This window comes from Callorhinchus milii, unplaced genomic scaffold (assembly GCF_018977255.1).
Source record: "Callorhinchus milii isolate IMCB2004 unplaced genomic scaffold, IMCB_Cmil_1.0 Scaffold1, whole genome shotgun sequence".
NCBI classification, from domain to species: domain Eukaryota; kingdom Metazoa; phylum Chordata; class Chondrichthyes; order Chimaeriformes; family Callorhinchidae; genus Callorhinchus; species Callorhinchus milii.
In genome coordinates this window covers 62,303,484-62,322,772 of record NW_024704742.1, presented here as the reverse complement: position 1 = coordinate 62,322,772, position 19,289 = coordinate 62,303,484, and the positions used below count along the sequence as shown (strand labels likewise).

The window sequence follows — 19,289 nt, the reverse complement described above, 5'->3', positions numbered from 1 at the left end:
AAAAATCTAATATTTTCAGACTGTAGGAAAGACGTCCCCCCCCCACCCCCACCCCCCGGGTCTAGAATCACTCCACTCAAGTAAAAACATTTAGTGGCACAGAGAACTCGTCAAACTCTTTAATTTTTGATGCTTCGCTGCTGTGAGTTTCTCGTAAGAAATCGTTCGACGTGTTTTATTTTCGAAACCATCAAACGTGAACAACTCCCCCCCCCCCCCATAAAAAAAACACCGCCCAAGTGGGGAGTGAAGCCCCTGTGAGAGCCGCACCGAGACCGGTTGCTTGTCCCCCCGACGCTTTCTTTTTTTCTCGGGTCCTCCCGAGAGAGAAGAGAAGGCGAAAGGCGCTCTCGTTGAAACGCAGACGTATAACAGGGGCACACGTTTCGCGGGGACGAGGGCGAGCCATGTTCAGACGTGGTGAGAGGGTGACCAACCCCCTCTCTCCCTCCCTCCCTCACTCCCTCCTCAGCAATGGAGAAAGTAGACACGTTGACAATCAACCGTAGAAGCCACGTAATGAAACAGCCAACGGGCTGCCGGGGGGGGGGTCACACACATCCTGGGCAACAAGGTGTGTGTGTGTGTGAGTGTGTGAGGGAGGGAGGGAGGGGAAGAGGGAAGGAAAGGGCTTCTTTACTTGTACAGAGCGAGAGGGGGCAGCAGTCACAGAAAGCTGCTTCGGGGAAGATCATTAAAATCGAAAGAGAAAGAGAGGAAGGAAGGAGGGAGGGAAGGAGGGAGGGAGAGAGAGAGAGAGAGAGGGAGGGAGGGAGGGGGTTTGGTAGTTTTCCCCACTTGATTTTAAACGGCTCTCCCGGTCCCGATGTCTGTCGCGCGGGGAACCCTGAGCTTTGCCGCTTGACGTTTTGTTAATCGAAAGGTTTCTCTTTCCCGACCCCAAAGCCCCGGGATACCGTAGCTGTGAGTGTGTGAGTGTGTGTGTGTGTGTGTCTGCGATTGAATGGTAAAGACAGTGTGCCGAGAGCACAGTTAAAATAAAGACGTCCAGACAGAGAGCGGCAGAGGAGGAGGAGGAGGAGGGAGAAAGACGCGATCCACAGCAATGAGGTTGAAACTGGGTTTCATTTTACGGAGTTTGCTGATCATCGGAACTTTCCTGGGTCTGATCGTGGTCTGGTCCAGGCTCTCGCCTCAGAGCGACGAGGACAACCCTTTCGAGCGGCTGATGGTGAGTGATGTGAAGTGTGATGGTGGGGAGCACGGCTCAGCTCGGGAGGGCGGCACAGCACAGCACGGCACGGCCCTACCCGGCCCGGGTTAGGTTAGTCTTTCGCCCCGGGCTCCCCTCCCCGGGCTCCCCCCCCTGCCCCGGGCTCCCTGCCCCGGGCTCCCCTCCCCGGGCTCCCCTCCCCGGGCTCCCCCCCTGCCCCGGGCTCCCCTCCCTGGGCTCCCCTCCCCTCCCTGGGCTCCCCTCCCTGCCCCGGGCTCCCCTCCCCGAGCTCCCCTCCCCTCCCCGGGCTCCCCTCCCCGGGCTCCCCTCCCCTGGGCTCCCCTCCCTGCCCCGGGCTCCCCTCCCGGCTCCCCTCCCCTCCCCGGCTCCCCTCCCCGGGCTCCCCTCCCCGGGCTCCCCTCCCTGGGCTCCCCTCCCCGGGCTCCCCTCCCTGGGCTCCCCTCCCCGAGCTCCCCTCCCTGCCCCGGGCTCCCCTCCCTGGGCTCCCCTCCCCGAGCTCCCCTCCCCGAGCTCCCCTCCCTGGGCTCCCCTCCCCGAGCTCCTCTCCCCTCCCCGGGCTCCCCTCCTCTCCCCTCCCCGGGCTCCCCTCCCCGGGCTGCCCCGCCTCCTCTCTGTGGGAGCCGCGCGCCCGGCCTCCTGCGGCTCTTTAAACCGGTTGCCATGGCGACGGTGACCGCGGGGCCCGCTTCACGCCGGCACATCAGCCTCGGGGTTTATTTCTAAACAGCGTATCGTTTAGATATCCGCGCACATACATATACACCGCACACCTCTCATCCGCCTTTTCCTGCCTCGAGTTAAGACAAATACAAATGTGCCGATTCTCTTGTTTCCCTTCAAAAAAAAAACCCCCAAACGAGCAAACATTTTTAAGATCTATTTTAAAAATAACGGTGACTGTGGCCCGGGGCAGCGCGAGGCCCGAGGCTTCCCCGTCCAGTCTCGTCTCCGACCCCCCCCCCCCCCCCCCCCGACAGCACAGTTTGTGAGTGTTTCCATGTGAGGAGGAAGCGGATGGCGTTCAGGCTGTTGTCAGCTTCGCTATTCCTTCGTTTCGCTGAGGCCGGACTTCATAGTGTAACGTTTTGAAACCAGAACGAATGCCTTTTTGCTGTCAGATATCACTCTCCTCCTCTCTCTCTCTCTTCTTCCTTCCCTCCCTCTCTCTCTCTCTCTTTTCCTCCTTCCCCCTCTCTCTCTTTTCCTCCTTCCCTCACTCTCTCTTCCTTCCTTCCCTCTCTCTCTCTCTTCCTTCCTTCCCCCTCTCTCTCTTTTCCTCCTTCCCTCACTCTCTCTCTTCCCCCTCTCTCTTCTTCCTTCCCTCCTCTCTCTTCTTCCTTCCTTCCCTCTCTCTCTTTTCCTCCTTCCCCTCTCTCTCTTCTTCCTTCCCTCCTTCTCTCTCTTCTTCCTTCCTTCCCTCTCTCTCTCTTTTCCTCCTTCCCCCTCTTTCTCTTCCTCCTTCCCTCCCTCTCTTCTTCCTTCCCTCCTTCTCTCTCTTTCTTCCTTCCCCTTCCCTCTCTCTTTTCCTCCTTCCCTCTCTCTTGCTCCTTCCCTCACTCTCTCTCTTCCCCCTCTCTTCTTCCTTTCCTCTCGCTCTCTCTCTTCCTCCTTAACCCCCTCTCACTCTCTTCCTCCTTCCCTCCCTTGCCGTCTTTCTCTCTATTCCTCCTCCCCCCTCTCTCTTTATCCTTCCCTCCCTGCCTCTCTTTATCTCTCTTCCTCTCTCTCTTCCCTCTTTCCCTCTCTCTCTCGCTCTTTCTCCTTCCCTCTTTCTCTCTCTCTTCCTCCCCCCCCCCCCCCCCATCTCATCCCCCCACCACCAATGGTCACGGGCTACTTTCCCTGTTGGGTCCCAATTGCAATAATCTTATAATACAGTATTACAAACGCGGGTTGAAATAGTTCCTGTTTCACATAAAACTTTAGTAAATTGAAGCGCTTCACAAAGTAAAATTTGTTACAAAACAAAGTGGATGTTATGTGAACAAACACGGCACCTAATCTGCACCAGCAACGTATGATATTTTAATATGAATGGGCTTTTAAGAATGATTGCGTAAGCAGCGCCGATCCTGTTGGCTGTTTCTCTAAATAGCCCAAAGTGTGGGAACAAAAAGGTGTCTTTCTTCCACCCTCTGTATGAATTTATAATCTATATTGCTCAAGCCAAGTTGTTCAGCCCAAGACAATTTAATTTACACAACATTCCTGCATTGGGAAGGAACCACACAAAGATTAAGTGATATTTACCAGAATCCTCTGTCCACGTCACAGAGAGCCTACACTAGTTAACAATCTTGTTCTTTTAAGAAAAAAAAGGTATAAATCATGTCATAAAATAATTTGTTGGGTTATTCAAGAGTGAACGATTGAAAACCGTGATTATTCATTGTTTATGAAATATATATTTTTAAATGCATATTTAAAATTGAATTAGCAAATGGCCCAACTTCAAATGTGTTTGTCAATAAGCTACAGTAAAAAATCTAATATCACAACTAATCATTTTCTGGCAGGAATATTTTTGTGCTTCAAGGACACAAAATTGTATTGACAACATATGTCAGCCCCACTCATTCGGTAGCCCTTGCCTCTGTGTGTCTGTCAAGCTGTTAATAATAAACCTTATATTTGGTATAGCGCCTTTCACGTTGGGAAGACGTCCCAAAGCACTTCACAGGATATACTGCAAAGTGGAGTGACTGTGTTTGGTGGGCAAACATAGCAGCCAATTAGCACACAGCAATATCCTATAAACAATTCCTCCCGATGTGAAAGGCGCTATACAAATGCAATTTTGTATGAAGTGAATGACCAATTTTATTTGGAGAACTGTTGGCCAGCACACTGCAAGAAATTCCCTTCTCTGCACAAATATTGCCATAGGATCTTTAACGCCCACCTGAACAGGCAGATGAAACCAGATGCAAACACAGGAGCCGATGTGTGAGGGATCCTGAGGGCAACTCCGACAGATAGTGCCAATAACAGCCAGATTAACATTGTTCAAGAACAACGTTGGGACTTTTTAACTCATAATCTAAGCTGACACTCCAGTGTATTGCTGTGTGTTCAATATTCCTTCCTTCACATGAGACATTGTCTGTTATTTGACAATTGAACATGTGTGTTATTCGTAAAGAGAAGGGAGCTTCTCTCAGGATCCCTCACACATTGGCTGCTGTGTTTGCCTGCAAGTACAGTCACTACAATTTGCAGTAAATCCTGTGAAGCACATTGGCATTTCAGTGACATGCTAAAATACTTATCAAATGGAAAGATCATAATTATTATTCTTATTGAGCATTGCTATAACGATAACAACTTGTGTTTTTAAGGCTACAGGCACAAAACAAGATCAAACCGTCTGAATATTATTCTCCATTCCCCTTCCCCCCCCACCACTAAGCCTCACATCTTGAAAGTTGAAACAGTACTTCAAAGCTATAACCAAATGACATACTTCTGATGATAGATATATAGCTACGCTGGCGCAGTTTAGAAAATCACGTGTATCAAATAGATTATGTTTTAATTTATGCCTTAATAATTACTCAGATATTTGATTTCTTTCTGTTACTCTTTCTGTGTTAAGCAGCAATGATGATCTTTGTTGTTACATGTTGAGTATTGTTTGCAGATATTCTATGCGTTCTGTTTGCGTATCATCTAACTTCTTTCTATGTGTGTATGGATTTTTGTAGTCTTTCATCAATAAATTTGAGCTTCTTCTCTTGATCAAATAGATCAAACAGGAGATTTAGACTACCGATATGATTATTTATTGCCTCCAGTGAAAATTTTTTTTTGCCTTCAGTGGTCTGAATTAAATATTGAATTTTTAAATGTTATTCGGATTGCACTTTTGTTTAACACTTTCGTAGATCAAAATTGAAAGGGCCAGGTTCGATCTCTAGTTTGTTCTGAAAAAAATGAATTCAGGTTAGGCAGCAGTGGGGGAACCAGGTTAGAGGGAAAAAGAAAGGTTTCTTCACTTGACCCTATACAGTGTATATATACAGATGGGATCTGACTTAATTGTCATTGGCCCACTCCTGTCAGAAGCGGCCAGTGTTCATTGTCCAGACTGAACACATGAAGATTGGCAACTTGAATGAGGTATTGGAGATGCCCAGCTAGTTATTGTCTCCTGGAGAGAAGAAATCCAAAGTACACTAGATCAGCAGAATACTGTAGGTGTCTATGTTCGGAGAATATTTGATTCAGCACAATCTTATCTTAAAACATCCTTGAGGCGAATGACGATTTAATCATGCTCGTCTTTTTTTAAAATAAATGTGCATTCTTTCTTTCCTGTAACACAAAACAATGCCTGATCTACTGCCTGTCCAGCTAGGATCACCCTATCTGTTAGGGCTTTGGCTTACAGGATTAATAAGAGCTGAGTGGAAAGAATCCTTGCCCTCAGTGACTACTTGGTCTGCCCCTCCAAGTCTTGCCGATGAGCCTTCAACTGTCATTTCTCCCCCACATTCAAGCCATGACCCGCTCTGCCTCCTTCATCTCCGTAACATCGCCCGACTCCGCCACTACCTCACCCCTCAGGCCGCTGAAACACTTGTTTATGTCTTCCTCCAGCCTCGACTATGCAAATGCCCTGCTTGTCGGCCTTCCCAACTCCTCCCTCCACAGACTGCAGATAATCCAGAACTCTGCAGCTCATGTCCTCTCCCGCACCAAACTCCGTGACCCCATCTCCCCCACTCTCGCCCGATTCCACTGACTCCCTATCCTTCAGAGGATCCAGTTCAAGATCCTGGTCCTCACCAACAAAGCCCTCCATGGCCTCGCCCTACCCTACCTCTGTGACCTCCTAACCCGCTACCAACCCGCTCGTTCCCTCCGCTCAGCCGGTTCCGGCCTGCGTCCCCCAACCCACCCACCCCACCATTGACGGGAGAGCCTTCAGCCACTCTGCCCCCAACCTCTGGAATTCCATCCCCCAGTCACTCCGCCTCGCCCCCTCCTTAGCCTCCTTCAAGTCCTCCCTCAAGACCCTCCTCTTCAACCATGCCATCGGCCACCCCCTATCCCCTCTCCTCCCTTCCCCCCCCCAACCCCAGCTCGGGTCTGAAATGCTGTACTCTGTCCAGCGCCTTGGGATGTTCTCCCAATGTGAAAGGCGCTATACAAATGTATTCTTGTTGTTGAAGGCTGATCTATCATCAGCAGTATCTTAAAGTAATAACGGGCAGGTTGGTAGGGGATTAGGAGGTTGTAGAGGTAGGGTGGGGCGAGGCCATGGAGGGCTTTGTTGGTGAGGACCAGGATCTTGAAGGATAGGGAGCCAGTGGAAACTTAAACTAGCCAGTTGAACCAGCCTGTTAAGCTCACCTGCTTACCTCACCCCAGGAGGATAGTCACTAGATGGTTATTCGACATCTGTCAAGTGCAGGTTGAGTCATCACTAAGTGGATAGCAGGTATCAGTAACTGTCTGCGTTGTTGAGTAACACAGCTGAACGTGAAATGCACGAGCTCACTTCCTGCCCATAGCTTGGACACGCATCACTACATCAAAATATACAGTTAATTCACTTTACAATATATTTTGTGAAGTGCTTTCAGATGTCTCACCGTCGTGATAAGGCGCTATATCAAATGCAATTACTATTATTACGCATTGAGTGATAATTGGTATGGAGCGAGGTAAGCAGATATGATGCAAGCTGACCATCTCCCCACTGGTGGAACAATTTGTAGCCTGCAAAAAAATGTTTGTTTAAGATTTTAACAAAGTTAATGAGTGACAGAAGTTTGCAGCTGTATAGGCAATGCACCTGCTGTATTTCTTGGCCTTGGCTGCTTGACAACTTCAATGAAAATACTCTGCAATAATTATCAGTATCCTGTTAAACAATTTAGAAGGTCCGGTACTTTTGATTCAAGTGTGAAATGAGGCATGTCTGATTCATTTGCTGCTGACCTGCATTACAGTCTCCATCTTTAAGTGGAGTAAACCAAGTTTCACTTATTTACATTGATGGTGCCCTGAGATGTGGTGCAATGCTCAAAGTTCTTTGAGCAACATGTTCTTTGGGCCAGTTTTCTCCTCTGCTGAATGCTTTTTTACTAACCTTTCTGACCTGTGTTAGCGTGGCATGGGTGTGAAAGATAATAATCCTTACATTTGATATATCACCTTATATTGTTTCAAAGTGCTTTCTGGATTTTACTGTAAAATACTAAATAGTGAATGTGGTTGCAAAAGTTAATTTGGTAAAAAGAAAACTGAGTGCTAAAAATTGGAAAAATAAAATGTAGCAATTTATGGACACATTTTCTTCCATCCCACCCCCCTCCCAGCAGTGATTGCTAATGCAAAATCCACCAGGGATAGAAGTTGAATCTAATTTCTTCAGGTCAGTGCCAAAACACAACACAATGTATTATACACTAAACCTCTGTGGAGTTTATGCATTTATTTCTGTAGCTGACAAATGCTCACAGGGGAGTAGAAAGAGAGAATTTGAAACCAGTGAAAGTTGTTCCACATACTTGACTGCGAGCAAACTGAACAACGTCAAATTCACTTCTGCGGGAAATACATAGCACTACTGAAACCTGTGTTAGTGTTTTCAGTAAGGGAAGTGCATGGAGAAGGGGTGTCAAACATGGCCCGCGGGCCACTGGGGACCTGTTGGGCAATATATGGTGGCCTGCCCATCAACTACTAAAGGCATTGATATACTGTACTGCAGTGCAATTTTTCTTTGAACCAACCTTCCTCTTCCGTCCAGTATCATGAGTTGGAAGCAGTGTACCCAAGTATTATGAGTTAGAAAGCTTATAAGTACAGCAGACTGAAAAGTAGACAAATCAGGACATCTGTAATTTTAAGAGATTTATTCTATTCATCAGTATGATTAAAAAATCTGGATTGATAGCTTGGTGCTTTGTAATGGGATATTGTTAGGCTTTTTAGTGATGCTGTAAAATTTCAGACAGCGCTGTTGTCTCAATGTGGGTCAGACAGTAAGAATTAATTAACTTGAATTGGAATTACAGTACTGTACCAGAAAATGTTTTGAGACCTTTAACTTGGATGTAAGGCACTTGGAACAAAGTTTTTGTATTGTGTAACATAGAAATGCACACCGGTATAACCCATTGTGTAAATGATTTGGTTACAGTTTAGGTAAACCATTAAGTGAAATGTTCTTTTGTTTTGGTCAACTGCTTTCTGACATATGAGGAAACCTAACGCTATGCTTAACAGTATTCAAACCAGACTGAGGGTTTCACATATTCATGGCAGCTACACATATAAATTTCTCTTTGCCTGGAATGGAGTAAGCACTTTCCCAGAGAGGTCCATCTGGCTTATATGATACTGAAAAGTATTAGGTGCAGGTTGTCAAAAGCCAAGACTTGGAGATGTGAGTATTGTTGGAGTTTTAATAAGCTAAATTCAAACTAAATAAGCACTGTTTGGCTTCCCACTACTTTTCCAAACAGCACCATCCTAAGGGCTTTATCTTGCATGATTAACAGGAATCAAATGGGAAGATTCTCCTTCCCCAGTGACTGGTCCGCTCCTCTAGGTCAAGCCTGACATGTCAGACTGATTGGTCAGTCATCAACAGTGCTTTAGGTTACACACCGGCCTGGTTCAACAACTGGTTGACTGAGACCACTGGATGGATTTGATTTGGATATTCAATTAGGGAGCTTAGCCCCAAGGAGACCTTGCCTATGTCACCCCAAAGGAGAATAGTCGCGAGTTGATCATTATCTGGACCAATAGAAGAGTGTGGAAATGTTTGCCTAAAATTGCGGGGCTTTTGTCGAAATTTGGTAGATTTTGCAGGAAATTGCAGATGGGTTAATTGGTTCTATTGAGAGACGCATTTTGTGAAACAATCCGGAGCCACTCTGCCCACAGTCGCAGTGTCGAGCAAACAGCAAGAGAGGCCCAGGGCCTAACACACTGTGTGTACAGGTTGGTAGCGTAGATTCTCCACTACAAGCCACAGCCCTCCTTCCTTGTTGGTACCTTCCCTTTTTACCATAAATACACCTCATTGCTTGGCATAGAACTTTGCAAAGCAATCAAAGGAACCCTTTTGTAAAAGGTCAAAGAGTTCTGAAATATGAATGACAACTTTTTGGACACTTCTTATACGCCACAAGCTTAACCTGCATTGCAATTTTGCTATCATTGAAGAGAGATTAGAATGTGTGTCTTTCATCCTTTCTTAGTGCAGTCCCGAAGGACAGTTTCAAAATAGCTATCTAACTCCCTCTTGAATTTGTTGACATAATTTACCTCCACTGTCTTCTGAACAGTACATTACAATTATTCACCACTTTGTAAAAATAATTAAGCCTCCACTGACTGCTCACTTTCTCTCTTCTGAGCTGGAGGCAATGTTCCTTTTGTTCTAAATCCTGTGGGATCTACTGGTGTACCAAAACATAAGAAAATGACGCACATAAAACTTGAAACATATTAGCTGATTGCTTGGAGAACAGGAATATTGTTTAAAAATTGACTGAATAACAGTTTTGAAACCAAGAGATTCATCTCAGAGGTGCAGTACGTAGGGCTGTATGACAGTCACATGTTTCTGACTCAGCAAAGTGTCCAGAACTGCTTTGCCTTCGATCTATGCGTATATCAGCAGGCAGCAGCCAAGGATGGGGCAGTAGCAAAATATTTCAGTTATGTTTATCTAAAATTGTTTTTACAAACTCAAGTTGAAAAGGATAGATACAGCAACAAGAGAGAAATATTTATAAAATTCAGTTACTTAGTTTCATAATAACAACAAACAAATTAAGACTGGTTTAATCAATACCTTTTTACATTTAATAATAATCCCTCCAAAACCAAAAACAATAATAAATTGGTCATTTTCAATCCATGACTGTTTGTGGGACATTGCTGGAGTTCGTGGAGTCCTGTAGCTCAGTGGTTAGAGCACTCGCTTTGCAAGTGAGAGACCTGAGTTCAATTCCAGTCAGGGCGAAACCTTGGGCAAGTTTCCTTACTCCACACGCCTAATAATAATCCCTCCAAAAAACCCAAAACAATAATAAATTGGTCATTTTCAATCTACGACTGTTTGTGGGACATTGCTGTGCGCAATTGGCTGCCGCGTTCGCCCACAAATATACAGTCAATTCACTTTACAGTATATTCTGTGAAGCGCTTTGGGACGTCCTCCCGACGTGAAAAGCGCTATATCAAATGCAAGGATTATTATTATTATTATTACAGTCAATTCACTTTACAGTGTGTTCTGTGAAGCGCTTTGGGACGTCCTCCCGACGTGAAAAGCGCTATATCAAATGCAAGGATTATTATTATTATTATAGTGCAATATTTTAATTGGAAGCAGAGTCCTAGAGACGAGGGAGTGCAGGGCAATGAATCCATCCCACCATGAATTTGTGAAAGGGAAATAGTGCCTAAAAAACCCCCCTGAAATTATGTGATCATATAATACCAAGCTTGCGTTTGATATAGCACCTTATCACGTCGTTGAGATATCTCAAAGCACTTCACAGAATATAGTGTAAAGCGAATTGACTGCATTATGTGGGCGAAATGGGGATACAACCGGGGAAAATGATAGGTACCTTTATTTCAAGAACATTTGATAAATGTTTTCACAGGAAGTTTGAATCTAAAGTATAAATTAGTATCGAAGATGAAACTGCAAATTGGATGATTCATTGGCTAGATAAAATCAGCCGTGACCAACAGTGATTGCCACTGAGATTGCTGCTATTTATAATATTAATTAGATTGAGTATTCTGTTAATAAAGTGTTTATGCTTGTAGACAACATTTCAGAAAATGCAGAAGTTTAGAAGTAAGAAATATTGTTTGGTCTCTTAGCAATTGAGTAGATAAATGATATTACATCTTGGCATAAAAGTGCAAAGATAATATGCACTTCATTGTGCAACAGGCATCAGGGAATTTTAAAAAATGCTAATGAAGCAAATGTTTGCAAGTATCATTGCACAGCAATAAGGAAGCATCTCACATGCTCATCTCAGACGCTGACAGTATCACCATCCATGGATGCACACTCCACCTTGCTAAGCCAGTCCAGAAACTTGGTTCTTGTTTGACCCTCAACTATCCTTCCTACCATGCCATGACCCGTTCTGCCTTCCCCCACCTCCGCAACATCGCCCGACTCCGCCATTGTTTCACACCGCAGGCCGCCAAACCTCATACACGCATTCATAATTATAATAATACTATATATTAATAATAATTCATATTTAGAATTGTAATAATAAAGATTATTATTATAACATCAAGGCTTGACTATGCAAACTCCTTGCTTGTCGGCCTCCCAATTCCTCCCTCCATAGGCTGCAGATCATCCAGAACTCTGCAGCCCGTGTCCTCTCCCGCACCAGGCTACGTGACCCTATCACCCCCATCCTCAGCCGACTCCACTGGCTTCCTATCGCACAGAGGATACAGTCAAGATCCTGGTCCTTACCTTCAAAGCCCTCCATGACCTCGCTCCCCCTACCATCTGCCCGCTCCCTCCGCTCAGCGAGTTCCGGCCTGCTTCATGTCCCCCGCCTCGCCCGCCCCAACGTTGGTAGTGGGCCTCCTGCCACTCTGCCCACACCCTCTGGAACTCCATCCCACAGTCCCTCCACCTCGCCCCCTCCCTTGCCTCCTTCGCCTCCTTCAAGACCCATCTCAAGACCCTCCTCTTCGACCGTGCTTTCGATCTCCCTGCTTCCCTGCCTCCACCCTCCCCAAACCCGACCCTCAGCTCGGGTCTGAAACACTGACTGTCCAGCGCCTTGGGACGTCCTCCCGCTGTGAAAAGCGCTATACAAATGTAATTTTTTTATTGTTGTATTGGCAAGCAGAAAGGCACCAACTTTGTTAAATGAGACTGGTGACTACTGAATCCAATTTTAGTTGATGTACTGACTAAAGTAGAGAGAATTTGATGCTGGTTTCCTTACTCCACACATCTGTTTAATTAGCAGTTAGTAGGAACTTGTTTGTTAGTCGATTAGTTGGTTATTGGTTGTTAGTCGGATTGGTTTCCAGGGTAAAAATCCCTACCAAAAAGAGAGGGGTTCCTACTAACTACCCCTTATGGTTGAGTGAGCTGTTGCATGCTGCGAAAGTACCAGAGGGTACCAGAGGGTACCAGAGGGTACCCAGCTCCCGTGGAACCACATTCTAGAATCAAAGCAGAGAACTAGAAAACTAATTGGATTTTGTGATTTTTAAAAAAAAAACTATATCTGTTAATCTCTGCTTTTGTCAGTCTTGGATTGAGTTACCAATTTATTGTTATTATTTTTTTTGAAGGAATTATTCCTCGCAGAAAAGCAATCCACCAATCAACTAACAACCAGGTTCCTACTTACTACTAGATAACCAGAGGCATTTGGAGTAAGGAAACTTGCCTAACATTTCGCCCTGCTGGGAATCAAACCCAGGTCTCTAACTTGCGAGGCGAGAGCTCTAACCACTGAGCAACAACAGCTAGAATTGGGACAGGAGAACTCTTTTCAGTTCAATTATACATTTTAATGTATTTTGCTTCTGCATATTGATTCTTATTTTGTGCTAAAGTCACTTGAATGTGCTATATTGTGTTTGAAAGCTCATATAATTTTCTCCCTGCTGATGCATTCTATCAAACAACATGGTTGTATTTCCTAATCATATAACTACCTGTTATTCTTATTGTATTGATTATTGAATTGTTGCTATTTATGTTACATATCAACGTGTACAAGGTTTGTTCAACAGTGCGACAGCAGGATAGATTAAAAATTGGTGTGGAAAAATAAGCAGATTTCAATGTAATTCACTTCCACACAAACCAATGTCCAACTAAATATACCTAAAGTCTTATAGAACCTGCTTAATACCACTCTGTGAAGATTATCATGGTCCTTTGCTGCATTATTCTGGAAATGGGAAGTGCTCCAGTTTCAAATAGGGTATTTACATAGATTGTACAGCACTGAAATTGGCCTTGGGGCACAACTTGTTTATGTGCCACCTGCCTCCATTTACTCCCTCGTGTACCCTTCTTCATGTGTGTATAACTGCTATAAGGTCTGATTGGCTGTATTTTTTCATATATTAGAGGCAGGTATTGCAGCTTGCTATCTAAATTAATCGACTGAACTGTTTTTATACAGTTCTGTAGTCTAACTTTTTTAAAGAAAAGTTTCCATTTCCACCCTCTTTGTCTGTCTATCTTCCCCTCTGTCCCATCTCTCACTCTTGCTCAGCCACCTCCTCCCACCTTTCACTTGTGGGTCTTCCCCATTAAAATGCAATTTTTGCAGGTTTTGTTATTAAAAGAAAACAACAACAAAATTACATTTGTATAGCACCTTTCACGTCGGGAGGACGTCCCAAGGCGCTGGACAGAGTTTCAAAAACATATTAAAAGGTACAAATATGCTTATAACACATCCCTACACCATTATAAAGTAAGTAGATTATTTTATTTCCCATTCCACATCTAATTTAACTTGTTATCCTTTTTGTCTCTGTCTCCCCCTCCACCCCCAATCCGGCTCACAACAAAATAAGCGAATCAAGGAAGTTACACTAAACAAATTTTGCTCGAAGTAGATGCAGTTGCTTGCCTTCCTAAAAATTAGCCTTCCTAAAAATTATTGTTCCAGAGCTCCAGTAATTGGGCTTCCTAAAGTCATAAATCAACCTCTTGTTATGACTCCTGTGATTGTTACTGGAATATTAATTAGCAATCCTACTAGCTGACATTGTATTATTAATGTTATCTGGTTCTACCACTAAAGATCAATTTAGCCTTTAGCCAGGTCATTGACCTGAGACGTTGACTTACTTTCCTCTCTCCATAGATGCTGCCTGACCTGCTGTGTGTTTCCAGTGAGTTCTGTTTTTATTTCAGATTTCTAGCATCTGCAGTATTTTGCCTTTCTGATGATTAGTCCGTCTTTTCAGAGTCAAAAGGACTAATCACTTTACCATTATCACCTCCTTATCTGGTGTCTCAGTTCCACCCTCTTCAGCAATCTGTCTGGATGAACAATCCCATTATACAACAAGGTGCTTTAGTTTCATCAATGTTCATATTGCAAGAGATTCTGGCCCCCACACATATCAAGAGAGATTGGCGACTTCTGTAACTTGTAATATATTATCAAGAGCATCCAGCAAATAACATTTAGAAATATAATATGCAGTTAATAAAATCTTGATCTTCGTTTGGCAGTGCAAAATTTTGAATGATCTTATTGTTACTGTAAAAATCTTTTTTTTAGACAAGGAATTATTATTGGCTTAGTCTCTTTCCAGTTTAAATGAGTTCATAAAAATTCGTCATATGCTTAACCTAAGATTTATTTTGATTTGGTTTTTAATACTTTTTTTTGATAACTTGTTTTCTTCTACAATGATATATGCAGATGATACTATTTCTTTCAAGCCTCTTATAATAATAATATTCCTTGCATTTGATGTAACACCTTATCACATCTTCTAGACTTCTCAAAGTGCTTCACAGAATATACTGTAGTATTGTATTGGAATAAAACATAAAGTTCACACTTCAGAGCATTTGCCAGCCAAAATGTTTCAATTGTAACTGTTTGAAATGCTGGAGCATTGGCGAGAGTATGGTATAAATTTACAAGGATGTGTTACCAAGGATGAATTGATAAGGCTATTGGACAGGTTGGAGCTTTTCTGACTAGTATCAACAACAACTTGCACTTATATAGCACCCTCTGCGCAGAGCGCTTAACAGCGCCGGAGCCTGACTCCGAGCCAGTGGGGGTGGGGTGGGGGTGGTGGTGCCGTGAGCACAGCCAAAAAGGAAGGTGTTCAGGTGGGACTTGAAAAAGGGGAGAGAAGAGGCAACAACAACAAAAATGGCGGAAGGGTTGATGTGACGTGATTGAGAGAGGATCTGCTGGAGGGGTTTAAGATTGTTTGATAAAGTGGATGTTGATACTTATTTCCACATATTGGTGAGTCCAAAACGAGGGGGTCATAAATATAAGATATCTAGTAGCAGATCAAAAAGGTAGTTTGGAGGAATTTCTTTATGCTGAGTATGTGGAATTCACTGTCAGAACCTGTGGTTGAAGCAATAAATGCCAATGTATTAAAGAGGGAACTTGTATACTTGAGGGAGAAGGGAATAGAGGGCAATATGACCAGTGGAGGCATTTATATAATATAATAATATGCTTGCATTTGATATAGCGCTTTTCACGTCTTCTCGACGTCTCAAAGCGCTTCACGGAATAGACTGTAAAGTGAATTGACCGTATATTTGTGGGCGAAACATGGCAGCCAATTGCATACAGCAGTATCCCACAAACAGTCGTGGATTGAAAATGACCAATTTATTATTTTTTTTGTTTTTGGAGGGATTATTATTAGGCGTGTGGAGTAAGGAAACTTGCCCAAGGTTTCTCCCTGCCTGGAATTTAACCCAGGTGTCTCACTTGCAGGGCGATTGCTCTAACCACTGAGCTACAGGACTCCACATTTGTGTAGTGTAAACACCAACATGGCCTATAATAGTGGGCAAATGGCCTGTTTTTGTGCTGTATCATTCTGTGTAATTCCATGAAACCACAGAATCTTGCAGTTGTATGCACGGTTCTCTGAATGAGTAATATAGAAAAATGTCTGCAAATTCGAATGTGAAGCTACAATTGGCTGAGAAGTGCCACTGTAAATCTCGATTTGGTGCAAAATGAATTCTTGTAACAAATGCATGTATAAGACAAAAGTAAACTGGGCTCTGAACATAATCATATTCAAAGTTTATGTTTATATAAATTCGATAATTTGGAGCAAATTTTGCTCCAAATAATTTGTTATATAGTCTAACAGCAACAATACCACTTTGCACTTATATAGTACCCTCCACACAGGGTAGTGTCTTAGAGTGCTCAACAGTGGCGGAGCCTGATTCCGAGCTGGAGGGAGGTGACCATAAACACAGTCGAAAAGGAAGGTTTTCAGGTGGGACTTGGAAAAAGAGGAGCGAGGGGCCAAGGCGGAGGGCATTGAGGGAGAGTGTTCCAGAGCTTCGGGGCATAGTGGCTGAAAGCACGACTAAAGGAGTTCCAATCAAGAGACAAGCCATTTAAGATGCACTATGCAGTTCCCTATAGTTTCTCCACAGTATTTGTTGCATCGCATATATTAATGTGAAATAATTGATAGTATATGTTTTTAATTGTTTATATCATATGCTTTTCATTTTAGCCAGGAAGAGATATCAACAACCACCTGCCAAACGTTCAAGGTAATGGACATATTCTTGGCAATGACAGATTTCAGCCTGTTGTTCCTTGGCCTCACGTTGAAGGAGTGGAAGTAGACTTAGAATCTATTCGACTGAAAAATAAAAATGTACCACAACCTGGTGGCAATAACCAACAAAATGCAATACAGAAACAGTACCTCACCTTCAAACCACAGAAACATGTTTACTCGGATCCTGTGCTGAGGTATGGTGTCCTGGGGAACTTTGAGCCCAAAGAGCCAGAACCTCCTGGTGTTATCGGTGGTCCTGGAGAAGGAGCAAAGCCTTTTGTATTGGGTCCTGAGTATAAAGACACCATTCAAGCAAGTATCAAAGAGTTTGGTTTCAACATGGTGGCTAGTGATATGATCTCTCTGGACCGAAGTATTAATGACTTGAGACATGAAGAGTGAGTACCCTTGTTAACTTAAATTGCTATTGTTATCCTGAATTGTAATTTGTTTATTTTTAATAAGCATTTCTGCAATTAAGCATTGCTTTCCCTCTTCCCCCCCCCCCCCCCTCCCCCTTCCTATATTCCCCTTTTCTCTGGATGTTGCTGACTCTTGCTGAGGTTCTTTTCCAAAGGTGGCAGCAAACCTTCAGTACCTTGCCCAAGCAATCATTCTTCATGCATCAGCTTAGATAGTTGGCATTGACAAAACCTTTGACCATAGGGGGAGCGTCAGCACTGAGCCAAACCCTACCTCATGCCTCACAGTAAATGTGTACTTCACAGGAGGATGTTGATCAGGAATCCTGTCTTTTCCCATAATTATCAAAATTAATTTAGATATCTATCTAAAATTGCCTTTCACGTTGGGAGGATGCCTCAATACACTTGACAACATTTACTGTAAAGTCTAGTGACTGTATCTTGTAGGTGAACTTGGCAGCCAATTTGTGCACAGCAATGTAGTACAAACAGACATTAACTGAATGACCAATTTTATCTGGGGGGATTGCTGCCCAAAACACTGTGAGTAACTCCCTTCTCTTTGAGTAGTAGCATGGCATCTTCAGTGTCTACCTGAAAGTACCTCAGTTAACATCTCATACAAAGGACCAGTCATCCAACAATGAGGCGCTCCCCCAAGCCTTGCATTGAAGTGTCAGCCTAAACACTGAGTTCAAAGTCCTGGCTTTAGGGCTTGAACCCATAACAACAACAAATTACATTTGTGTAGCTCCTTTCATGCCGAGAGGATATCCCAAGGTGCTGGACAGTCAGGGATTTGTACCTGAGCAGGGAAGGTAGGGGTAGAGGGTGGCCGAATGTGCGGGTGAAGAGGAGGGTCTTGAGATGCGCCTTGAAGGAGGCAAGGGAGGGAGCAAGGTGAAGGGACTGGGATGGAGTTCCAAAGGGTGGGGGCAGAGAGGTTGAAGGCCCGACCGCCAATGGTGGGCCGTGTGGATGACTTGGAGCAGGCGGGAGCTTGCTGAGCGGAGGGACGGCCAGGTTTATACGGTGTTAGCAGGTCACACAGGTAGGAAGGAACAAGGCTGTGGAAGGCTTTGAAGGCAAGGACAAGGATTTTGAACTCTATCCTTTGGGGGATGGGGAGCCAGTGGAACAGGGTGAGGTTGATTCAGAGGTGAGAGTGCTACTAAGCCAAGCTGATGCAAAAGGCATTCCTAACCTCAATTACTACAGTGATTTCCCACATAACAAGAATGATAACAACAAATTACATTTGTATAGTGCCTTTCACATCAGGAGGACATACCACGGTGCTTAGACCCCAGCCAATTCCACATCCTCACAATTATGTGTGTTTTAAAAAGAGAACTCGTTAATTCTGCTGATTGAATTGTGATGGAATCCTCATTACAAAGAGTTTTATTTAACTAAGTTTAATGACTTATTTTATGAGCAGTTTATAAAATTATGCATTAATTAATGCATAATTAATTGGGGCATTTTAAAAATATATAATACTTGGAAATAACAACAATAACTTGCATTGACAATAAATAATACCCTTTTTCGCAGATAGCGTCTCGTCTGGAGTATCTAAAATATAAGGTATTATGTAAAGTGAGTAAGTTTTTTTAAAAAATCCTGTTAAAAAACTCAGATCAGGCTTAAGAGTGGCATACTCATTCCTGTACCTAAGCAGAAGGATTAGAAGGAGTGAACTCCTTGAGCAGTTGGGCTGGAACCATTATATTGCAACAGTGATTTTCTACCAAACAAGAATGGTACCTCTTTACGCAACTCCCAAACTTGGGCAAGATTGTGAGGCAAAATATGAGTCTTTCATCCATCCAGGGCAATTTCTTCTGTTCACCTGGGGCAAGGTAATAATAGAAATCCTTGCATTTGATATAGCGCCTTATCACGTCTTGGAGACATCTCAAAGCGCTTCACAGAATTTTCGTGTAACGTGAATTGACTGTAAACTTTCTAGGCGAAACGCAACTATCCTGCAGGTAGGCAATTTGAGCATATTCCTTTTAAGAGGTGGCAATTTATACAGTCAATTCACTTTACAGTATATTCTGTGAAGCATTTTGAAGATGTCTTGATGACATGATAAGGCGTTATATAAAATGGAAGGATTTACAGAATCGAGAAATAAATAAAGAACAATTTACATGTAGTGGCTTTTACATCAGGAAGATATCTCAACTTGCTTCAAAACCCTGAAAAGGAGAGTAATGTTTTTTGAAGTTGTATAAGTAAAATAATCCTCACTCACAATAAAATAATTCAGTTCCACTGCCCAAAGGGCTTTCTCTAACTGTTTATATCAGATCTGGCCAATAATAATCCTTGCATTTAAATAAAGTCCAATAACA

At 43.6% G+C, this 19,289-nt stretch overlaps 1 protein-coding gene across 2 annotated transcripts in view; it reads left to right on the top strand.

Annotated features, from left to right (window-relative positions):
- The first annotated feature begins 747 nt into the window (after window positions 1-747).
- Window positions 748-19,289, top strand: part of galnt7 (UDP-N-acetyl-alpha-D-galactosamine: polypeptide N-acetylgalactosaminyltransferase 7) — a 69,661-nt gene continuing 51,119 nt past the window's right edge. For both annotated transcript variants that reach the window (XM_007895953.2, XM_042342718.1), the window contains exons 1-2: window positions 748-1,192; window positions 16,448-16,896. In XM_007895953.2, coding sequence (XP_007894144.1) covers window positions 1,067-1,192; window positions 16,448-16,896 — 575 coding nt within the window. In that variant the 5' untranslated portion in view covers window positions 748-1,066. The remainder of the gene's footprint in view (window positions 1,193-16,447; window positions 16,897-19,289) is intronic.